The sequence below is a fragment of the Rhincodon typus genome, chromosome 27 (genome assembly GCF_021869965.1).
Source record: "Rhincodon typus isolate 14 chromosome 27, sRhiTyp1.1, whole genome shotgun sequence".
NCBI lineage: Eukaryota > Metazoa > Chordata > Chondrichthyes > Orectolobiformes > Rhincodontidae > Rhincodon > Rhincodon typus.
The window spans coordinates 7,980,920-8,003,579 of NC_063358.1; the positions used below are offsets into that span (position 1 = coordinate 7,980,920).

The 22,660-nt window shown below is 43.6% G+C and overlaps 2 protein-coding genes across 3 annotated transcripts in view; both read left to right on the forward strand.

Moving 5' to 3' along the window:
- matn1 (matrilin 1) overlaps positions 1-12,355 on the forward strand; it is a 27,520-nt gene extending 15,165 nt beyond the window's left edge. The window contains exons 5-8 of the mRNA XM_020510294.2: positions 3,832-4,236; positions 5,694-5,843; positions 10,636-10,725; positions 12,303-12,355. Coding sequence (XP_020365883.2) covers positions 3,832-4,236; positions 5,694-5,843; positions 10,636-10,725; positions 12,303-12,355 — 698 coding nt within the window. The remainder of the gene's footprint in view (positions 1-3,831; positions 4,237-5,693; positions 5,844-10,635; positions 10,726-12,302) is intronic.
- Positions 12,356-22,231: 9,876 nt separating this feature from the next.
- The window catches only part of ppp1r8a (protein phosphatase 1, regulatory subunit 8a), a 54,868-nt gene continuing 54,439 nt past the window's right edge, over positions 22,232-22,660 (forward strand). The window contains exon 1 of one of the 2 annotated variants that reach the window (XM_048613030.1): positions 22,232-22,337. Coding sequence is in view for 1 of the 2 variants with exons in the window: in XM_048613029.1 (XP_048468986.1) it covers positions 22,294-22,337 (44 nt within the window). In the remaining variant the exon portion in view is untranslated. The remainder of the gene's footprint in view (positions 22,338-22,660) is intronic. The other variant, XM_048613029.1, reaches the window with a different exon arrangement.

Here is a 22,660-nt window from a genome sequence, read left to right on the forward strand (position 1 = left end):
GAGAGCATGCGTGCGTGTCTGGGAGAGCGTGCGCGCGTGCGTTTCTGGGAGAGCGTGCATGCATGCATGGCTGGGAGAGCGTGCGTGCGTGTCTGGGAGAACATGCGTGCGTGTGTGTCTGGGAGAACGTGCGTGTGTGTCTGGGAGAGCGTGCATGCGTGCGTGTGCGCATGCGTGTCTGGGTGTGCGTGCGTGCGTGTGAGTCTGGGAGAGCGTGCGTGCGTGACTGGGAGAGCGTGCCTGCGTGCGTGTCTGGGAGAGTGTGCCTGTGTGTGTGTGTGTCTGGGAGAGCGTGCGTGCGTGTGTGTGTCTGGGAGAGCGTGCGTGCGTGAGTCTGGGAGAGCGTACATGCGTGCATGTCTGGGAGAGCGTGCATGCGTGTGTGTCTGGGAGAGCGTGCCTGCATGTGTGTGTGTGTCTGGGAGAGCGTGCGTGGCTGGGAGAGCGTGCGGGCGTGTGTGTCTGGGAGCACGTCCGTGCGTGAGAGTCTGGGAGCACGTGCGTGCATGCGAGTCTGGGAGCGCGTGCGTGCGTGCGAGTCTGTGAGCGCGTGCGTGCGAGTCTGGGAGAGCGTGCATGCGTGCGAGTCTGGGAGAGCGTGCGTGCGTGCGTGTCTGGGAGAGCGTGCGTGTGTGTCTGGGAGAGCGTGCGTGCGTGCCTGTTTATCTGGGAGAGCGTGCGTGCATGTGTGTGTCTGGGAGAGCGTGCGTGCGTGTGTGTGTGTCTGGGAGAGCGTGCGTGTCTGGGAGAATGTGCTTGCGTGCGTGTGTGGCTGGGAGAGTGTGCGTGCGTGCGTGGCTGGGAGAGCGTGCATGTCTGGGAGAGCGTGTTTGCGTGCGTGCGTGTGTGGCTGGGAGAGCGTGCATGCATGCATGGCTGGGAGAGTGTGCGTGCATGTCTGGGAGAACATGCATGCATGTGTGTCTGGGAGAGCGTGCATGCGTGCGTGTCTGGGAGAGCGTGCGTGCGTGTGCGCATGCGTGTCTGAGTGTGCGTGCGTGTCTGGGAGAGCGTGCGTGTGTGGGAGAGCGTGAGTGCACATGTGTCTGGGAGAGCGTCGTGCGTGTGTGCGTGTGTCTGGGAGAGCGTGCATGCGTGTGTCTGGGAGAGCGTGCGTGCGTGCATGTGTGTCTGGGAGAGCGTGCGTGCATGTGCGTGCGTGTGTGTCTGGGAGATCGTGCGTGTGCATGCATGTGTGTGTGTGTCTGGGAGAGCGTGCGTGCATGTGGGTCGTGCGTGTGCGTGTCTGGGAGAGCATGCGTGTGTGTGTGCGTGTGCATGTCTGGGAGAGCGTGCGTGTGTGTGCGTGCGTGTCTGGGAGAGCGTGCGTGTGTGTGTCTGGGAGAGCGTGGGTGCGTGTGCGTGTGCATGCCTGGGAGAGCGTGCGTGCGTGTGTGTGCGTGTCTGGGAGAGCGTGTGCGTGTGTGTGCGTGTCTGGAAGAGCGTGCGTGCGTGTGCGTGTGTCTGGGAGAGCGTGCATGCGTGTGTGTCTGGGAGAATGTGCGTGCGTGCGTGTGTCTGGGAGAGTGTGCGTGCGTGTGTCTGGGAGAGCGTGCGTGTGCGTGTGTGTCTGGGAGAGCGTGCGTGTGCGTGTGTGTGTATGGGAGAGCATGCGTGCATGCGTGCGTATGTCGGAGAGCGTGCGTGTGCATGTGCATGTGTCTGGGAGAGCATGCGTGCGTGCGTGTGTGTCTGGGAGAGCATGCATGTGCGTGTGTGTGTCTGGGAGTGCGTGCATATGCGTGTGTGTGTCTGGGAGTGCGTGCATATGCGTGTGTGTGTCTGGGAGAGCGTGCGTGTGCGTGTGTGTGTCTGGGAGAGCATGCGTGTGTGTGTGTATGGGAGAGCGTGCGTGTGCGTGTGTGTGTGTATGGGAGAGCGTGCGTGCGCGTGCGTGTGTGTGTGTGTCTGGGAGAGCGTGCATGTGCGTCTGGGAGAGCGTGCCTGTCTGGGAGAGCGTGCGTGCGTGTGCATGTGTGTCTGGGAGAGCGTGCGTGTCTGGGAGAGCGTGCGTGCGTGCGTGTCTGGGAGAGCGTGCATGCGTGCGTGTCTGGGAGAGCGTGCGTGTGTGTGTGTATGGGAGAGCGTGCGTGTGTGTGTGTGTCTGGGAGAGCGTGCGTGTGTGTCTGGGAGAGCGTGCGTGTGCGTGCGTGTGTGTGTGTGTCTGGGAGAGCGTGCATGTGTGTCTGGGAGAGCGTGCATGCATGCGTGTGTGTCTGGGAGAGCATGCGTGCATGCGTGTGTGTCTGGGAGAGTGTGCATGTGTGTCTGGGAGAGCGTGCAAGCGTGTGTGTGTCTGGGAGAGCGCGCGCGCGCGTGTGTGTGTGTCTGGGAGAGCGTGTGTGTGTGGGTGTGTGTGTGAGAGAGAGAGAGATAGTATCTGTATGAGAGTAGATCTGCGAGTGTATGTATGTTTATGTGAGTGTTTGTGTATGTATGCGAGTGTGTGAGTGTATGTGTGAGAGTGTATAATGTGGTGTATCACCTGTAGTGCGACATGAACCCAAGATCCGGGTTAAGGCCGTCCTCATGGGTACAGAACGTGGCTATCAGCCTCTGCTCAGTGACTCTGCATTTTTGTGTTCCCCAAAGCCTGCTTTGGTGGACGCTTACCCGAAGATCCAAGGCTGAATGTCCTTGACCGCTGAAGTGTTCCCCAACTGGGAGGGAACATCTCCGCTTGGCAATTGTTGTGCAACACACACACACACACACACTCTCTTCCCCCCCCACACACACATACTCAGTCTCTCCCACACATACACACACACTCTCACACATGTACACACCCACACACGTAAATCTATGGGTTGAATTTATATTTGCAGATACATTCTATTTTGTTCAAAAAGCACACAATTTATAGGCAGTCAGTCAATGTGGAGTTTTATAAATTCCCACTTTAGAAATAAAACCAGTCTGACTCCAAACAAAACACAGATTCACTGCATTGTCAGACCTAAAATGTCACCTCTTCTTTACCTTGATAAAACCTTTAATTCTCTGAGTGACTTGAAAGGAATTCAGGCATTTACACATACAGGTTAATCAATTAAAACCTGCGAACTGATTAAAAATTTAACAGCATCTTAGGTTTGTTTAGTACATCCTGATCAATGGTGTGACCCTTTGGTCTTTTACTTATAAATTTTGTCTGATATTACCCTCTCACTAACACCTGAAGAAAGAGTAAGACTCCGAAAGCTTGTGTTTTCAAATAAACCTGTTGGACTATAACCTGGTGACCTATGATTTCTGACGTTGTCCACCCCAGTCCAACACTGGCACCTCCACGTCTCGAATGGTGAAGCAGGCTGGAGCAGCTGATCAGAACACTCCTGCTCCTGTGTCTCTGGATGAAGTTGCATGAAATGTTTGAGATAGCAGTCACCCTCTTACCTGCTACACCATCTTCTGTGGCTTTTCCATACATTAACCACAAGCTCTGTGAAGAAACTATATCTTTACTGTATATCCACCTTCCCCCTCATAGGATTTTCAATCCCTGCTTCATTGTCCTGGAGTATATTGATAATGAACATCATAGATCATCCCACTAACAAACCCATTAACAGTAATGTTCTAAAGAAATCTAGACTGTTCATTCTAAACCAGGTGCAACACAATTACGAACTTTTTTCACTACAGACCTCTGAGATTGCGGTATCCATTTACATTTTTAGTTGTTTTTCCAAAGAGCTTGATCCCAACGGTATCTTTTATTTGGCCGTATCTACAAAGGGCACAATCATCAATAATTCATAGAAGTGGAAGGATAATACGTAAGACCTTTCTTTCTTCTTTAACTACTTATTTTAACTTTGCACACAGCTTGCAGTTCAGGAGGCATTGATTTAGCTTTCGTCATTGATGGGTCAAAGAGTGTGAGACCTGAAAACTTCCAGCTGGTAAAAAAATTCATCAACCAGATTGTCAATACCCTAGAGGTTGGTGATCAGAACGCACGTATCACCCTCATTCAGTACTCCAGCTCAGTCAGGACAGAATTCCCTCTCAACAAGTTCAAAACCAAACAAGACATTAAGGCCGCAGTCAAGAACATGGAGTACATGGAGAGAGGAACAATGACAGGCCTGGCCCTACAACATCTGTCTGAAAAAGTCTTCGTTCCATCACAAGGAGCGAGGGAAAATATCCCAAAAGTCGGAATTGTCTTTACAGATGGTCGTTCACAGGATTACATTAATGATTTTGCTCAAAAAGCCAAAGATCAAGGTAACAATTACAGAATTTTTTTTTTACACTTTGAATTAACTATATATTTTGCACTTGTAAACATCTGTTGCACTCCAAGTAATACATTACTGACATCTGCTCCTTATGTCAAATATGCCGTTCACCACTGCCCCCAAACCATGGACTTGAAGCCAGTAAACAGGGGTCTCTCCCACCAGCTAGACAGCTGGTGATGACATCATATTGTGTCCTTTGGGAAAAGACCACTGTGGTAAGTGCCAGTCAGGAACTTAAGTGGCCAGAGACTGGCCTTCCTAGGGTCATGGGCCTGGGCAGCACGCCCACTTAGAGATTTTGGACGAACCAATCAGCATGCCAACACATTGGCTTCCGGTTCTAGAAGCCACTGCTGTGCACAGACCTCAGAGGTCTGCACATTGGAAAATAATTAGGGGAAATGTAGGCCCCGACCCAGAGAGGAGAACTCACCTGACATCTACCCATTCCTCCAGAGCTGCTGGCCAATCAGAGACCAGCACCTTTTCAATGTAGGCAACATCGCTAAGAGAACAGGGAGTCAGGCCAAAGGTGACTGATGATGTTGTTGGAGACTGCAGGAAGCTGGTATTAGGCAGTATTAGCAAGTTCAAAGGCAGGGGGTTGGCTTTCAGTGGGCTCCACTCCTTCCTGATGCCAGATCAACCGAGCTCTACCCCACCCTCTGGAGTCTGTGATCAAAATTCAACAGGCAATAACTGTTCACTAAGGACCCTCAATTGGTGATGGAAAGTGGAGTGGGGGAAAGCCTTCTTACACCAGACTTAACCAGGTGGCAGATGTAAGAAGATGATGTCCTAAACTGGCTGCATTCCACCCAATTAAATGTCTTCCTGCCTCCAATCTGCCTTGAGGAGGGCATTTAAAGTTCACCCTAAATGTCTGTATATATGCGTTACATTTTGCAATATCTTTCTCCATATCTGTTGCAGTCCTCAGCATCTCTTCCTGCAAAGCTATCACGTTCTTAAACATCTATTAGTGGAATGTGTCACAGTCATCAATGTTTATATTTGTCACAGTCCTCAAGCCCTGGAAGCCCATTGGAAAGCCAACATAAAAGTGATTGCTTGTATATTAATGAAACTCTCTCCTATTATCGGTCACACATTGCCCATATCTTCAACAGTAGATTTTGTTCCTCTTCTTATTTCAAATAGCACCAAGATCAACAGATAGAATTGGTTAATTTAATGGTGATTGGGGGTTGAGCCTACAGCTCTTTCTGTATACAGCAATTACCCATCATTAAATGGCACTACAATGTTTGTTTTTCTCTGTTACACAATCCTAAGTAACCAAGTATGCAATAGCAACAGATCATACCAGATTCTAATTGCAAAACATACTCTATTGATGCTGATCAACACTGATATTTGTCTTAATGTAGTTTTATGTACAAAATAATAGTACTTAGAAATTCACTTCATCTGTTTCAGGAATTAGGATGTTTGCAGTTGGAGTGGGGAATGCACTTGAGGAAGAATTAAGGATTATTGCTTCAGATCCAGTGAAGGATCATTATTATTATACTGCAGATTTCAAGACGATGAACAAAATTGCTGACAAATTACAGGTTAAAATATGTGGTAAGGAATATTCTTGCTGCATAATTCCTTATTTGTTATAGGTGTCTTAATCCAGAGGTATTCAAACTTCTGTTTTGGGGAACCCTGCAAATTTTGAAATACTGTAGAGACTCTGTAATATTGTTACATACTGAGGAAAGCTGGAAAAAATTGACTTATTTCCATGAACCCTATCCTAACTTCAATAAGACAATGTCAAAAACTCAAAGGATCAGTTAAGATTGCAAGAAATTATTTTGATTTGCTCACAACAACAGAACTGCCATGATAGCAAGTCTGGGTTGGGCCATGTCTGTATTGTGGGCAATCTCAAATTAGTTTGTACAAAATTGAACCATTAAGTGTTCTGTATCAAATAGCTGAAACATTTGTCTATATAATTTGTACTCAACACATTAGTAATATAGCATAAGGTTTCAGCACTGATCCTGCAGTTGTATCATAACTTCATGTGGTGGAACACTTAGGCAACAGTAATCATAGCATGTAATAATTTGTTTTATTCATATTGGCCAAACGATTGTTATTTATAATTCAATGTTGGTTCATGACTCATAAGTTCGATAAACAGCTAAAATCTTGAAAAATGCTTTCGAAAGAAATCTAGATAGATCTTCAACAGAAAAGAAAGGAATAGAAAGATAAGCAAAAAGACTGAGATGATGCAGATGGAATTGGAGAAGACATGGGACAGCATAGACTAGTTGACCCCAATGTCCTGTTTCTGAGCTTTATATTTCATGCAGTTCATGTAAATAAAACTTGATAAGACACCCTTTGTGTGTAGGATAATAGATGCTGGAACAAATGTATTTATTTTTTATGACTACTCACAAGCGAATGGGATGTGTAAAGGACACCTAGTGAAACCAAACCAAATGGCTGGTCGGAAATGTGCAACAAAAATTAGGCTGAAACAAGACTGCTTCTATAACTGAAAGAAAATCAAGGAAATTGAGGTAAACATCAAAAGCAATTCAGGGTAACATAAGACCATAAGACATAGGAGCAGAAATTAGGTCATTCGGCCCACCGAATCTGCTCTGCCATTCAATCATGGCTGATAAGTTCCTCAACCCCATTCTCCTGCTTTCTCCCCATAACCCTTGATCCCCTTGATAATCGAGAACCTATCTATCTCAGTCTTAAATGTACTCAATGACCTGGCCTCTACAGCCTTCTGTGGCAGTGAATTCCATAGATTCAGTACTCTCTGGTTGAATATAGTTTCTCCTTATCTCCGTTCTAAAAGGTCTTCCCTTTACTCTAAGACTCTGCCCTTGTGTCCTAGACTCTCCTACCAATGGAAGCATCTTCCCAACATCCACTTTGTCCAGGCCATTCATTATTCTGAAAGTTTCAATTAGATCCCCCCTCAACCGTCTAAACTCCAATGAGTATAGTCCCAAAGGTTCCTCATATGTTAAGCTTTCCATTCCTGGGACCATTCTTGTGAACCTCCTCTGAACCTGCTCCAGGGCCAGTACATCCTTCCTGAGATATGGGGCCCAAAACTACATGTAATACTCCAAATGTGGACTGATCAGAGCCTTTTTCAAGCCTCAGTAGTACATCCCTGCTTTTATATTCAAGTCCTCTCAAAATAAATGCCAACATTGCATTTGCCTTCCTGACTACTGACTCAACCTGCAAGTTTACCTTGACAGAATCCTGGATTAGAACTCCCAAGTCTCTTTGCACTTCAGACTTCTGAATTTTCTCCCCATTTAGAAAAGTCCATGCTTTTATTCTTCTTACCAAAGTGCATGACCTCACACTTTCCCACGTTGTACTCCATCTGCCACTTCTTTGCCCACTCTCCTAACCTGTCCAAGTCCTTCTGCAGCCTCGCCACCTCCTCAATACTACTTGTCCATCTACCTATCTTCGTATCGTCTGCAAACTTAGCCAGAATACCCACAGTTCCTTCATCTAGACCATTAATGTATGAAGTGAAAAGTTGTGATCCCAGCACTGACCCTTGCGGAACTCCACTTGTCACCGGCTGCCATCCTGAGAAAGACCCCTTTATCCCCACTCTCTGCTTTCTGTCAGACAGCCAATCTTCTATCCATGCTAGCACCTTGCCTTTAACACCATGGGCCCTTATTTTACTCAGCAGCCTTCTGTGTGGCACCTTATCAAAGGCCTTCTTGAAGTCCAGGTAGATAACATCCATTGGGTCTCCTTGGTCTACCCTGCTCGTTACTTCCTCAAAGAATTCTAGCAGATTTGTCAGGCATGACCTCCCCTTGATGAAACCATGCTGACTTTGCCCTATTTTACTATACACTTCCAAATATTCAGCAATCTCATCCTTTACAATGGACTCCAAAATCTTACCCACTACTGAGGTTAGGCTAATCAGCCTGTAATTTTCTGACTCTTGCCTTACTCCTTTTTTAAACAGGGGTGTCATGTTAACGATTGTTAGAGAAACTAAATCACTAAAAGAAAGGAAAGTTGTTGAGAATTGTGGGAGTAATAACCAAGACTTTGTCTGTCATAATTAAGATTAGGCTGTTTCAAGTCACTGAGAAATGTCAAGTTATGGGTTGATGTTCAATAATTTCTTTGCATAAGTCTACATTCCTCCGAATAATGCCAACTACCAAATATGGGTTCTGTGTAAACATGAAAACTGGGTATATTGAAATAAAAAAAGCAAGATATCTTGGAGAGAACACGGAACTTTGAAGTACATTGGGCAGTGGGTCCAAAAGACATTAATCTGTATCTGGAGAATGTGATTTGCAAGCCCCTTGCCCTTTTCTTTAATAGCTGACTGAGGTTTGTACTTTTCTCTTTTGATTGAGATGTTTCTCATATGAAGCTGCTTCTTGAAAGGTTAGACCAAATTGAACCCAGAGAACGACACGCCCACAAGCCTGATGTCAATCAGAAGTAAGACATCTTCTGTATGATCACTGAGATAGGGAAGATACATCAAAGACACTCAACACAGCCTATGTAAAAGGCATTGTGTTTCGCTAATTGACTAGAATCCTGAATGGACCATGGCATCTACTAAACATTGTTTACTTGAATGTCCAAAATACCTTGGATATTGTTTGTTTCAATAGGTTACTATATAAATCAAAATCTTGTGGGTTAGGAATTGATTATGGTCACACAGGTTGTAATTAATGTATCTGCTTGCCAGCTGATTACTAGTTGTGACCCATTACTAGTGACATCCTGAAGAGATTGGTGATTTTATTTTTGTTTTAACTAGCCTAGTAAAAGGCTTTGGGCAGACAGTCCGCAGGGCTGCAGGTGGCATTAAAAGGAAATTCTGTAAACGAATCTAAACGTGATAAAGGATTGAGCCAAATTTTCGCAGATCTCCCTTACTTAGATCAGTGCAATGTGATGGACTTCAGCTGTATCAATGTGTACTTACCCACAACTCTGTACCAAAGTAAAATCAATTCACAGAGAAAGAGATCTATGCATCATTGTTCATCACACCAAAAAAGGTTTCTCCAAGATACATGATCAATTCATTGCATATACAATCAGTGTATAGGGCAGACAGCCTGAGCATTTGTAAGCATCCTATGGAAGGTATTCACAGAATTGTAATAGCACAGAAGAAGACCATTCAGCCCCTCGTACGTGCATCAGCTCTTGAAACGAGCATCATTACTTAGTCTCAATCTCCTCCATTTTCCCCATTCTCTTGCACACTATTTCTATCCAAATAATCATCTAATACCCGCTTGAGTCCCTCAATTGAACCTGCCTCCATCACGTTTCCAGGTTGGGTATTCCAGATGCTAGATGCTGGAGATTCAATCTCCATTACTACTGCAATCTGTGTTCTAAAGCATTTCGATGTCATTATTTATTACAATCCTTATTTCTACTAACCTGCTGTCAAACCTTCAGCTTTTCCCCCGGGTCCTAAATGAGCAGAGAGCAGGACCGAGAGACACAAAGATGATTTGTGCCTGGACATGCCTGGCTTAGACCAGTTCCCACACAGAAAACTAGTCAGTGATCATAGGCCCATACTGTCTGATTATTCATCCATTAATTTAAACTGTTGGAAATAAGATGCTGTGTTTTCTTTATTCTTTCATGAAATGTGGGCATCATTAGCAAGGCCGATTTATATTGTTCATATGTAATTGCCCTTTAACTGAGTGGCTTACTAAGCTATTTCAGAGAGCAGTTAAAAATCAAGCACATTGCTGTGGATCTGGAGTCACTTATAGGCCAGGCCAGGTAAGGATGGCAGATATCCTTCTCTAAAGGATATTAAATAAAAAATGGAGTTTTACAACAATAAACAGGAATTTCATGATCATCACAGTGAGACTGTTTTTCTTATTAAAAAATTAAATTGATTAATTGAATTTAAATTCCACCAACTGCCATGGTGAGTTTGAACCCTTGTCTCCTCTGGATTTTTAGGTCAATGAGATTACCACTACACTACCATTAATCAGACCCATAAAGGAGTCAGGAGAAAACAGTCAAACCCAGCATTATTACTTATACCAAGTCTATTCAACATAGCAGTAGTACACTTGGATAAATTCATATTGTGTTACACACCAACAATATCTATTTTGAACAGCATTACAGTGGAAGGCACAAGAACTGCATTGTGTAGACCTTGATCTAAGTCATAATTATGAGGCAACACCTTCACAATTTCACTGCTTATAATACACAGTGAATATCCCAATAAATGATTGTATAATGGCGTGCAGCTGCAGCCAGTAATTTATGGAATGACTGGAATATCTTACTATTTTTCCCTAATGTTTTATTTCTCTTTCAGCTGCACCTATTAAAGATCCTTGTGCCTGCGAATCACTCGTGGAATTCCAGACAAATGTCGAGAAAATAATCAAAACACTGACAGCAAAACATATCCTTTTAATCAAGTGTGATTCACGATAAAAATTAAACTAATGTTGGATTATCCACAATCTAGTCTACCTACTTTTGGAGGAAAAAATATGTAGATGATATATGTTTGGGGACGGCACGGTGGCTCAGTGGTTAGCACTGCTGCCTCACAGAGCCAGGGACCCGGGTTCGACTCCACCCTCGGGCGACCGTCTGTGTGGAGTTTGCACATTCTCCCCGTGTCTGTGTGGGTTTCCTTTGGGTGCTCCGGTTTCCTCACACAGTCCAAAGATATTCAGGTTAGCCGGATTGGCCATGGCAAATGCAGGGTTAAGGGGATAGGATAGGGGAGTGGGTCTGGGTGGGATGCTTTACAGAGGGTCTTTACAGAGACTCGATGGGCTGAATGGCCTGCTTTTGCACTGTAGGGATTCTATGATTCAGTTCTGAACTCCTCTTGTAATCAACATATTGCTGTTTATGACTGACTCAATTGGCTCCATATGATAGAAAGTGTAATCAATGATGCTATCAAGCAGCAGTTACTCAACAATAACACCTGTGTACAGGGGTTCAGTGTGAGTTCCAACAGTGCCACTCAACTCCAAACCACATTACAGCTTTGATCCAAACACAGACAAAAGAGCTGAAGTCAAGAAGTGAAGTAAGACTGCCCCTTGACATCAAGACAGTATGTAAATACAAGTGTGGTGTCAAGGAGCTAGAACGACATTGATCTCAATGAGAACTAGAGGAAAGCAATGGTCAAAAACACAAAATACAAAAGGAAAATGACTGTGGCTTTTGGAGGTCACTCATCTCAGGTATTGGATACTTCCATACAAATTTACCTGCTGTAGGAGTTCCATAATGTCCTATGCCCAACCATCTTCAGCCACTTCATCCATGCAATACAAAATGAGAAATGGAGATGTTAATTCATAGCTCCTCAGATAATGAAGCAGTCTATGCCCAAATGAAAAAAGACTGGACAACATTCAGGCTTGAGCTAATAAGTTGCAAGTAACATTCAAGCCACACAATTGACAGACAAAGACCATCCCCATCATGAGAATTTACTGCTTGTACAGCTCTAATAGAGTCATGGAGGTTTACAGCATGGAAACAGACCCTTTGGCCTGACTTGTCCATGCCGCCCAGTTTTCACAATTAATTTAGTCCCATTCACCTGCATTTGGTCCATATCCCTCCATGCCTATCCCATCCATGTACCTGTCCAAATGTTTCTTAAATTACAAAATTATACTTGCTTCCACCACTACCTCTGGCACCCATTTCAGACACTCACCACCCTCTATGTGAAAAATAATTGCCCCTCTGGACCCTTTTGTATCTCTCCCCTCTCACCTTAAACCTATGCCCTCTAGTTTTAGACTCCCCGACCATGGCGAAAAACTGTTGGCCATCTACCTTATCTGTGTCTCTAGCATTTATGGTAAATTTATGTGTGCACACGTAAAATTCATAATGTAATTATGAATTTAATAAAAGTTGAAAATATTAGAACATTTTTGTACAAGAAACTGCAGGTTAATGTTTTCACTCATGCAATATTGTCCTTAACAATTTTTATACTAGGTGCCTTTACAAAAAAACTGGCAGCTCTTGAGAACAGACTTCTTGTCTAATAAATCCTGGAGCATTTTTCCTGACGCTTAACATCATCTCTTAGTATTCTATTGTAAAATACTGAAAACATGCTTATTTAACACACAAAAGCATTTGAACTACTAAAAATGCTTTCATTTATTTTAAAGCGTCTAGTCTAGTTAACCTTCTCCTAGTACAGGAACCCTATAATGTTAAGTGCAGCTGTTCCCAATTGGACAAAGCACTGTGAAATATGCCAGAAACTTTTAATATTTTCTGCAGTATATGTTTTGTATATTAAAGAAAATCACCAAATGTAAAACTGAAATGTAATTTGTATTTATATTGTAATTTACTTGTTACCAGCATTGATCATATCCCTAGGTCATATTTAATTCTCAAACTATATATTTTGTCCACTTCTAAGAAAAAGTAACAGCCTAATATTAGAAAAATTTTATTAAAATTGGCTGAAAGACAAATACCCATGAAATGTGGGTACAACCTATTGGAACTAGTCAGAAAATCTAAGCTGATATAATGCAAGATGAACAGTTAGAAGAAATTAACTTGTTAAACAAAACCAAGAAAAAGTGTCATATGTGTCTTTTTTTAAAAATCTGGATATTTATGAAAGTATATTTAAGAGAAAAGGTATCATACATTTTTCAAAGATTTTATGAGTGTTCTGTTTTGGCATCTTGGCGAAACCTAGTTTATGTCAGGCAATGAACCAAACAAATAAATTGGCCTAAAAACATTTCAGGTTCTGGACAATATTTCTTTTTTTTTACATACCAAATGTCTTCTTTGGCCAGATTGTTGGGTTTTGTGACTTAATTCCTTAGAATATTTTGGTTCACTCTGAAACTTTGAATGAGAATTGATGACAACTCACAGCAGTTGTGAAATCATAACCACACACTGATCAAACTACATCACAAACATTGCTTTTGGTATGTTCAGAACAGGATGAATGAAAAAGAGTGGGAACAAAATCAGACAAGCAAAATCACAAGATCAAACTGAATTCTAACAACCAGTACTGACAGATACTCACTTGAAAATCTCTATTCCACTGAAAATGATGGGTTCATTGAAATGGTAAGTCACCCTACTGGAAGATGGGACTTGGCAAAAGAATCATTTTTAATGAAACTGCTTTCTTTCCAAATACAAGTTGAGCTTTTTAAGAAAGAAAAACCATCACTGAAAAACAAAACTCAACAGAACCAGCTAACCATGCAATCAAGCTCTCAATGTAAAGGTTTCCAGCAAATAGTCCTATCTGCTTCACTTGCACAATATGTTTTGGTCTCAGAAGTTCCACATCTTAGTTAGTCCATACTAGTACCACCTCTCCTAGATAATAGACATAACTAAGTCCCATGTGGATGTTGTGTTCTAAAGGTTTCTTTTACTCCATGCCTCCCCTCAACCTGCTCTCCAAGTCAAGTCTCAATTTAATCATCGTGATCCTTCTCATCATTTCCACTTTGGTGATGTCCTTTCTTCAAGAAATTATTAATTTGAGGATACGTCCTTCTTGGAATGTAAGGTCAACATTTATCGTCCAGTCCTAGTTGTTCTGAAAAGATGGTAGTCTATTGCCTTTTTCAGCTGCACAGATACACCAGGCCAGGTTAGAACAGCAGATGTGAGCTCTCTGAACAATCACTGCCATTTTTATTTTGAATTTCCATTTATTAACAAGTGTAAATGCTGAGACTTAAACTTGTCAAGTTTTTAAACATATCCAGTACACTGTCTTGTCCATCCAACTACACGTTCTTGACTTTTTACCTAAGTCTTTCATTTTTGAGTACTCAGTCGACTGACTAGACTTGAACGGAGCTAAGGTCAAAGCACCACATCCAACTGGTTTCCACCTGAGATGAAAGCTCTCAACACTATAAGTGGTTACTAAAGTTAAAGCATTACTGATGTATCCATTGTAGCAATGCAAATGATGGTAACAAATATAAGTCAGTAATTAAAAGATCCAACGATAATTCAGGAGAAACTTCTTTTCACATACAGTGATTAGAATGTATAATTCACCATCACAAGTAACTGAGGCGAGCAGCTTAGATACAATCAAGAGGAAGCTAAATAAATGCATGAGAGAGAAAGGATATTGAAGGGTATACTGATAATCTGATCTGAAGGGAGGGATGTGGAGCATAAATACCAGCACGGACCAGGAAGACTGAATGGCCTATTTCTGCTTTTATGTTTTATGTAATTCTATTCTTCATATTGTCATAACCCACTTTCACATTTCCAAATAAAGGACAAATACATAACAAAATGGAAACACCAACTAAGAATCAAACAGTTACCTTTCTTGCCCTTTTACTTTCCACAACCTTTGGAGACTCAAACTTTGTTTTACTTAACTATGGCTCAATTTACCCAAGTATATCGGTGTCTAGCATTACAATGTGAGTCCTTTGTCTAGATTTGTCAGTAATAAACAGAACAAATAAATTAAGAAATTGGCAGTCATTGGATTTACACATTGAATGTAACCATCCCTGAAAAATAGTTGTGATGTTAATCAAGATGTAAGTCATGAAAAAAAGTTAGAAAACCTACTCCCAAAATATTTTGCCAAGGCCAATTTTGAGTTGTCCCCTGGAAAAATTGCAAATATGCAGCATTGATGAACAAGTTGTTAAAATGTGTTTACTTTTCCTTCCCTCACACCAAAAGCTGTAAAGTGGACTCCGTAAAAAAAAGTTAGTCTTAAAAGAACTAAGATTACATTTGCGTAGTCCAATTCATGCCACCCAAAACATTTCACAACATAATTTTTTAAAAACAAACTGGATTACTAGTGTGTGCACCGTAAGGTGCCAATCAACAATGTGTTGACTGATCGGTTTATCCGATTAATGGTGCTTGTTTAAGAATGATTTGGCCATTAATGTCATGGAGTCTTTAATATCATCCAAACAAACAGATTAGACCTCAGTTTAATATTTTATTCAAAAACAGCACCTATAACAACACTGCACTTCCTCAGTACTGCTTGGAATGGGGTTTGAACCTCTGCCTTAGCGACTTTGCTGAGTCGGCTAACACTGAACCAAAATAATATACATTACATACATTTAAAAATGGCATTGGTAAAAGAGTAACTTTTGTTGAGGTAGGTTAAAAAAAAATCAAATGCTGCAACGAAATCAAGAAAGGGAGAGAGTAGGTTGGAGATAGAAGGGTAGCAGCACTGACACAACCTGATAGGTTACTTTATTTTCACACTCACCAGTTACGAGCATACAATAAATAACAGACAACCTCTGGCCCAGCTGGTCTGTCCAATATATAAATTCAGCATCCAGTTCATATCCATGCTGCCACAAAGAAGCTTAAAACTGCATTCTAGTTTGGGGAAATATTAATCTGGGAATTTCTTCTCTGATCTCCTCAAGTGAACAGAGCTATTCCACATGATCAATCCTGCACTGAATTCCTTTCAGCATCAATTATATGCTCAAAGTGATCCACCAACGCAGAAGGAATCACCTCTGAGAGATGAGCCAACCCCTTATATCTAATCTCAATGTAGCCTTAAATAACGTAATAGTGATCCCCCCGTCCTCTTACTTAGACTTCGTAACTTCCACATCTAGAGACACACAAGGCAGACAAAGCACTCCATTGTCTCCCACCTATAGCCAACATTCTTGCATCACTCCAACATCTGTTGACTAGCTATATACTTCTACTAACAGTCTGCTGCCAGTTAATCTTGGGTGACCTTCTTCTTTTATGTCCTATAAGGACGCACTGCATGACTTCGTGGACAAGCTACAATTACAGAAGTCAGGTGACATGGCCAAGCCAGCTGAGCCATGTTTTGCAGATGATGAATGAAACTGGAGGCTGCTCTAAGCATTCCCTTACTTCAGTGTTGGGTATAGCATCCCACCAATGCATGGCTAGAATTCTTCGAACAAATCTGACATCAAAGGTGAGCTGCTTCCTTCACTAGCAGGTTTTCAGGTTCCAGGTTTGACAACCATTTGGAGAGGGAAGAGTGCATTGCAGAACCAGAGCTCTGTTTTCATGGTAGGTATTTTACTGTTATGGAGTGTTTCAAGTTGGGTTAAAAGTTGATTTTGTTTTTCTCACATTGAGCTATTTGTCTATGGCTCCCTGGATATTAATGGAAATGTCCAGGTAAGTGAAGTCCTCTACAATGTCAACTTTGTTTTGATTGGCGTAAACGTCAATCAGTTGTTAGTGGTTTCCAATCATATTTTTAGTTTTCTTGGCATCTATAGTCAGTCCCACTCTGAGGATGATTGCTGTTTGAATTAGTGAGCTTTTGCAATTCAATATCCAGGGCTCTTTCTTTCTCAACCTGCTTTAATCCCTTTCCTTGAATGGTGAATCTATATTCAGCATTCATGCTGCCCACATGCATTGCACTGCACTTTTCTAAGTTCATTATCATTTAGAAGTCATATGCCCGTCTCCTGACTCATCAACATCAACCTGAAACAGTTGAGCCACACCTACAGACCAAACGCTCACACAATACTTGGAATTTTCTGAAAACTTGTAGACTATACACCAACACCTACATCTTTATCAAAACTAAAATAGTAGAACAGTCTAAAGACTGATCCCTTTAGCACAGGTGTCTCCAAACAGATTTGAATCCATTTACAATTACTTCCTGCCTCAAGGCTTCTAGCCAGTTTTTAATCCAGAGATAGTGGGAACTGCAGATGCTGGAAAATCTGAGATAACAAGGTGTAGAGCTGGATGAACACAGCAGGCCAAGCAGCATCACAGGATGAGGAAGGCTGACGTTTCGGGCTTAGACCCTTCATCGGAAATGGGGGAGGGGAAGGGGGTTCTGAAATAAATAGGGAGAGAGGGGGAGGCGTATAGAAGATGGATAGAGGAGAAGATAGGTGGCGAGGAAACAGACAGGTCAAAGAGGCGGGGATGGAGCCAGTAAAGGTGATGTAAGTGGGGAGGTAGGGAGGAGATAGGTCAGGCCAGGGAGGACGGACAGGTCAAGGGGGCGGGATGAGGTTAGTAGGCAGGAAATGAGGGTGCGGCTTGAGGGGGGAGGAGGGGATAGGTGGGAGGAAGAACAGGTTAGGGAGGCGGGGACGAGCTGGACTGGTTTTGGGATGCGGTAGGGGGAGGGGAGATTTTGAAGCTTGTGAAATCCACATTGATACCATTGGGCTGCAGGGTTCCCAAGCGGAATGAGTTGCTGTTCCTGCAACCTTCGGGTGGCATCGTTGTGGCACTGCAGGAGGCCCAGGATGGACATGTCGTCTGAGGAATGGAAGGGGGAGTTGAAATGGTCCGCGACTGGGAGGTGCAGTTGTTTATTGCGAACCGAGCGTAGGTTCTGCAAAGCGGTCCCCAAGCCTCCGCTTGGTTTCCCCGATGTAGAGGAGGCCACAATGGGTACAGCGGATGCAGTATACCACATTAGCAGATGTGCAGATGAACATCTGCTTGATGTGGAAAGTCTTCTTGGGGCCTGGGATGGGGGTGAGGGAGGAGGTGTGGGAGCAGGTGTAGCACTTCCTGCGGTTGCAGGGAAAAGTGCCGGGTGTGGTGGGACTGGAGGGGAGTGTGGAATGGACAAGGGAGTCACAGAGAGAGTGGTCCCTCCGGAAAGCAGATAAGGGTGGGGAGGGAAAAATGCCTTTGGTGGTGGGGTCGGATTGCAGATGGCGGAAGTGTCAGAGGATGATGTGTTGGATCCAGAGGTTGGTGGGGTGGTACGTGAGGACGAGAGGGATTCTTTTTTGGTTGTTATTGCGGGGAGGGGGTGTGAGGGATGAGTTGCAGGAAATGCGGGAGACACGGTCGAGGGCGTTCTCGACCACTGAGGGGGGCAAGTTGCGGTCCTTGAAAAACGAGGACATCTGAGATGTACGCGAGTGGAATGCCTCATCCTGGGAGCAGATGCGGCGGAGGCGAAGGAATTGGGAATAGGGGATGGCATTTTTGCAGGAAGGTAGGTGGGAGGAGGTCTATTCTAGGTAGCTGTGGGAGTCGGTGGGCTTGAAATGGATATCGGTTTCTAGGTAGTTGCCCGAGATGGAGACAGAGAGGTCCAGGAAGGTGAGAGAGGTGTTACAGATGGTCCAGGTGAACTTAAGGTTGGGGTGGAAGGTGTTGGTGAAGTGGATGAACTGTTCAAGCTCCTCCTGGGAGCACGAGGCGGTGCCGATACAGTCATCAATGTAACGGAGGAAGAGGTGGGGTTTAGGGCCAGTGTAGGTACGGAAGAGGGATTGTTCCACGTAACCTACAAAGAGGCAGGCACAGCTTGGGCCCATGCGGGTACCCATGGCCACCCACTTTGTCTGTAGGAAGTGGGAGGAATTGAAAGAGAAGTTGTTGAGGGTGAGGACGAGTTCGGCTAGGTTTTTAATCCAGCTCAGTATTAGAAGTAATACCATTTGCTTTGATGACATAGAGAAGCCTCTTATGCAAGATGTGACTGACCTTCCTGGGTTATGTATATCCTTTATCCTTTACCAAATCAACACAGAGCTAGCTAATTGTAAATTCAAAAAGTTGATCCATCTTTATTAAATTCTTCATGCCTTCTACATATTTAAGACTCAACAGCTCTCTACTGTAAAGAATTCCACTGAAGAATTCATTACCCTCAGAGCAAAAACTTCTTCCTTATGTCTCAATGGGCAATCCCTTACTGATTATGCCCTCTGGTCCAAGATTCATCCACAAGGGGAAACAATCTCTCTACATCTACTCTGTCAAGTTCCACAAGAATCTTGCACATTTCAATAAGTTCTCCTCCCATTCTTTTGAATTCCAACAAGTGTAAACCCAACCTACTCAATCTCTCCTCATGAGAAAATTGCTCCATACCCAGGACTGACTCATTGAACCTGCTGTGCACTGCATCCAATCCAGAGGAAATCTCCTTAGGTAAGGGAATCAAAATTGCTTCACAGTATTCCAGCTGTGATCTGACCAGTGCCTTTGTATTGTTTCAGCAAGAGCTCCCCATTTTTCTAACAGCAAAATACTGCAGGTGTTGGAAATCTGAAACAACCACAGAGAATACTGGAGAAGCTCAGCAGGTCTGGCAGCATTTAAGGAGAGAGAAACGTTAATGTTAACTCTTCGAAGAATCATACTGACTTGAAACATTAACTCTGTTTCTCTCTCCACAGGTGCTGCAAGACCTGCTCAGTTTCTCCAACATTCTCTGTGTTTGCTTCCTACTTTTATACTCCATTCCCTTTAAATAAAGGTCAACATTCTGTTTGCTTTCCCTATTACCCGCTGAACTTGGACACCAGGTTTTTTTTATAATTCATGCTCCAGGACTCCCAAATCCTTCTGTTCCGTGGTTTTCTGTAGAGTTTACCCAGCCTCCTGAAAAGACCGTTGCTCTTTCAATTCTTCAGGCCTTTGCCCAAGTTTCCATGTGCATCTGCAGCCTATTTGACTACATAAGGTATCACTGCTAAGTCCAGTGTTATCTTACTCCAATGTCCAAATATGTATGTTCAGGAAGATTTAGATTTGATGGAAATGTCAAAATCATGATGTTGACAATGCAAATGAAAACAAATTGTTTTCAGCTATACAAGGGGTCAATAACCAAAGGACACAAGATTAAGGGGACTGGCAAATGATCCAGTGATGGCGTGAGGAAACATTTATTTTCATGCAGTGAGATATTGTGATCTGGAAAGTATTGCTGGAAAGGATGGTGGAAAGCAGATTCAATAAAACTTTCAAAAGAGAAGGGGGTAAATATTTCAATGAAAATGATTACTGGGACAGGGGCGTGGTGTTATTTGGATGATTGTACTGAAGAGCCACATAGGCACACTGGGCCGAATAGCCCCCTTCTATGTTTTGTTATTCTTTGATTTTAAGTCCTTGTTTAAGAATCAGGATAAGAACTCCACACTGCCATTTTATTCCCTTCCAGCCCAGGATCACTGAAGCCAAACATGTCATTCCAATACATCCGTAAATTAACTAAATCTGATCAAATGCTGAATTACTTTGGGATCACATTCAGCACATTTTCTTCAAATTCTCTATTTTAAATACATAACCTCGTTTCTATATTTTCCACTGCTCACAAATTTTAGTGACAAAATAAAAGTGTATCTAATGAGTCATACCTTTAATGTCTCACTGGAGTAAAATGTATCTTATTTCAGACTCCTTGTTTCCATTCTCTTAAGGTTAAGTTTACATATCTGTTTCAATTCCTGCCAAAGTTAAATTTATTTTGTTAAGGAAAAAGTTTACAGCAAGGGACTGGCACAGAACATTGACAATTCAACTCAGGATCGTGTTTGAACCCAGTCCCACCAGGTCAGATATTCTCTTTCTTGGCCAACTGTAAGAACTTGAATTGCAATATGTCTTGTCAGTTTCACCCAATTCTAAGCGGGTGCAGACTGCATAGCTGTCAGCATGCCTTTAAATTGGCACTAATAGGGACTAATTGGCAGTCTTAGTTGGCAAAGTCAGAAGGGAAATAGAAATGTCACAAATGGGAATTAACACCATTGGAATGAATGCAGAGAAATCCATCTGTGGGTAAAGCTTTTTTCTAAACTAGCTACTTGCAGTTTTGCAGATATGCCTATCCTTTGCCTCACCTTTGGTCAGTTAGCTTAGTTGGCTGGACGGCTGGTTTGCCATGCAGAATGATACCAACAGAGTGGGTTTAATCCCTTCACCAGCTGAGATTACCATGAAAGAATCGCCTTCTCAGCCTCTCCCCTCGCCTAAGATGTGGTGACCCTCAGGTTAAGCCACCACCAGTCGTCTTTCCCTAATGTGAGCCGTCCTATGGTCAAGCAGGTCTGTAGCGGCTTATATTACTTTCTAAATTGTTTTTATTTTCAAGAAGTCCATTGAGTCCATCTCATTGAGATCCTAAGAGAGACTGAAAACTTTTTTATTTTAAGAGTGAACGCCTGAAAGAATCACACAAGATTTAAAGTTTTAAGATTTTCACACTGTATACAAACTAAAAGTAACATTGACTAAACACTATTGCAGTTCATCTTATATTCTCTCACATTCCTGTGTGCCTGAAATTGTGACCTCCTGTGGACCTCCAATTTCAAGGCTTTCCTGAGATAATGCCCTCAAGAAGATGGTGATGAGCCACCCTCTGGAGCCATTGCATTCCATACGATGTATTAACAACAAATTAGCAACAAAAGGCCTATTCGGAAAGGGGAACATTGTGGCTTGTGAACATAAGAACTGTTGGAGTAGGCAATTCAGCCCCTTGAACCTGCTCTGCTATTTAACACAATCAAGACTGATCTTATTTCACCCTCAACTCCATTTTCCTGCCTGCTCCCCAAAACCCTTCACCTTGTAATTAGTTAAAAATCTGTTAAATTTACTCAATGTCTTGGCTTCCACCATGATCTCCGGTAGTGAATTTTAGATTCTGAACCCTTTGAGAGAGGTAACTTCTCCTCAATTTGATACCCTTTAGCCTAAATCTCTCATTCCAGATTGCTCCCAAAATCGGGGGACATCCTCTCCACATCTAATTTATCAATCCTCTCTAGTATCTCATTCACCTCAATAGGATTTCCTCTTTTTCTTCTGAATTCCAGAGAAGAATGATTTACCAATATAGTCAATATAAGACCAACAGCTCCAACATAAACGGATTCTCCAGCATCTGCAGTTCCTACTACCCCAGCTCCAACATTCTGTCTGATACCGGTAAACAGTGCCGAGTGGGTCCATTGGTCCATGCTTTCCATCTCTCAAGACCTGTTCGCAAAGGCGAGTGGGATTTGTAGTTCAGAACACGACAAGTCCAATGGCGGCCGCTGGTGGACTACATTTCCCAGGGTATGTGGCGGTGGGTTTGTTAGCATGCGCAGTGGGCTTTGGGAAACCCCGCCCACTCCCAGTTACCCAGAATCCGGTGCGGCCTTGTCTCGATGTGATTCAAATGCAGCCGATTCAGCTCAAGCCCGTCTTTGACTGTCCGACATGGTGAGTGTATACAGCCATGCTGTCCCGCTCTACCCGGGACGAGGAAGACTCTTCGCAACCTTTCGATTGCAGATAGGTAGCTTCCCCCGCGGCTGCGCTTTGTGTCGGAGGCTGCAGCCTGACTCACTAGGCCGCGGTGTGTGGCTGCGCTGCAGCGGCGGGACCACCCCTCCCCAGCCAACCCCACCCCCACCCCCCCCCCCACCCCTCCCTCTCCTCCCCCCCCCGCCCCCACTCCCTCCCCTCCCCACCCCGCCCCCACTCCCTCCGCTCCCCACCCCGCCCCCACTCCCTCCGCTCCCCACCCCGCCCCCACTCCCTCC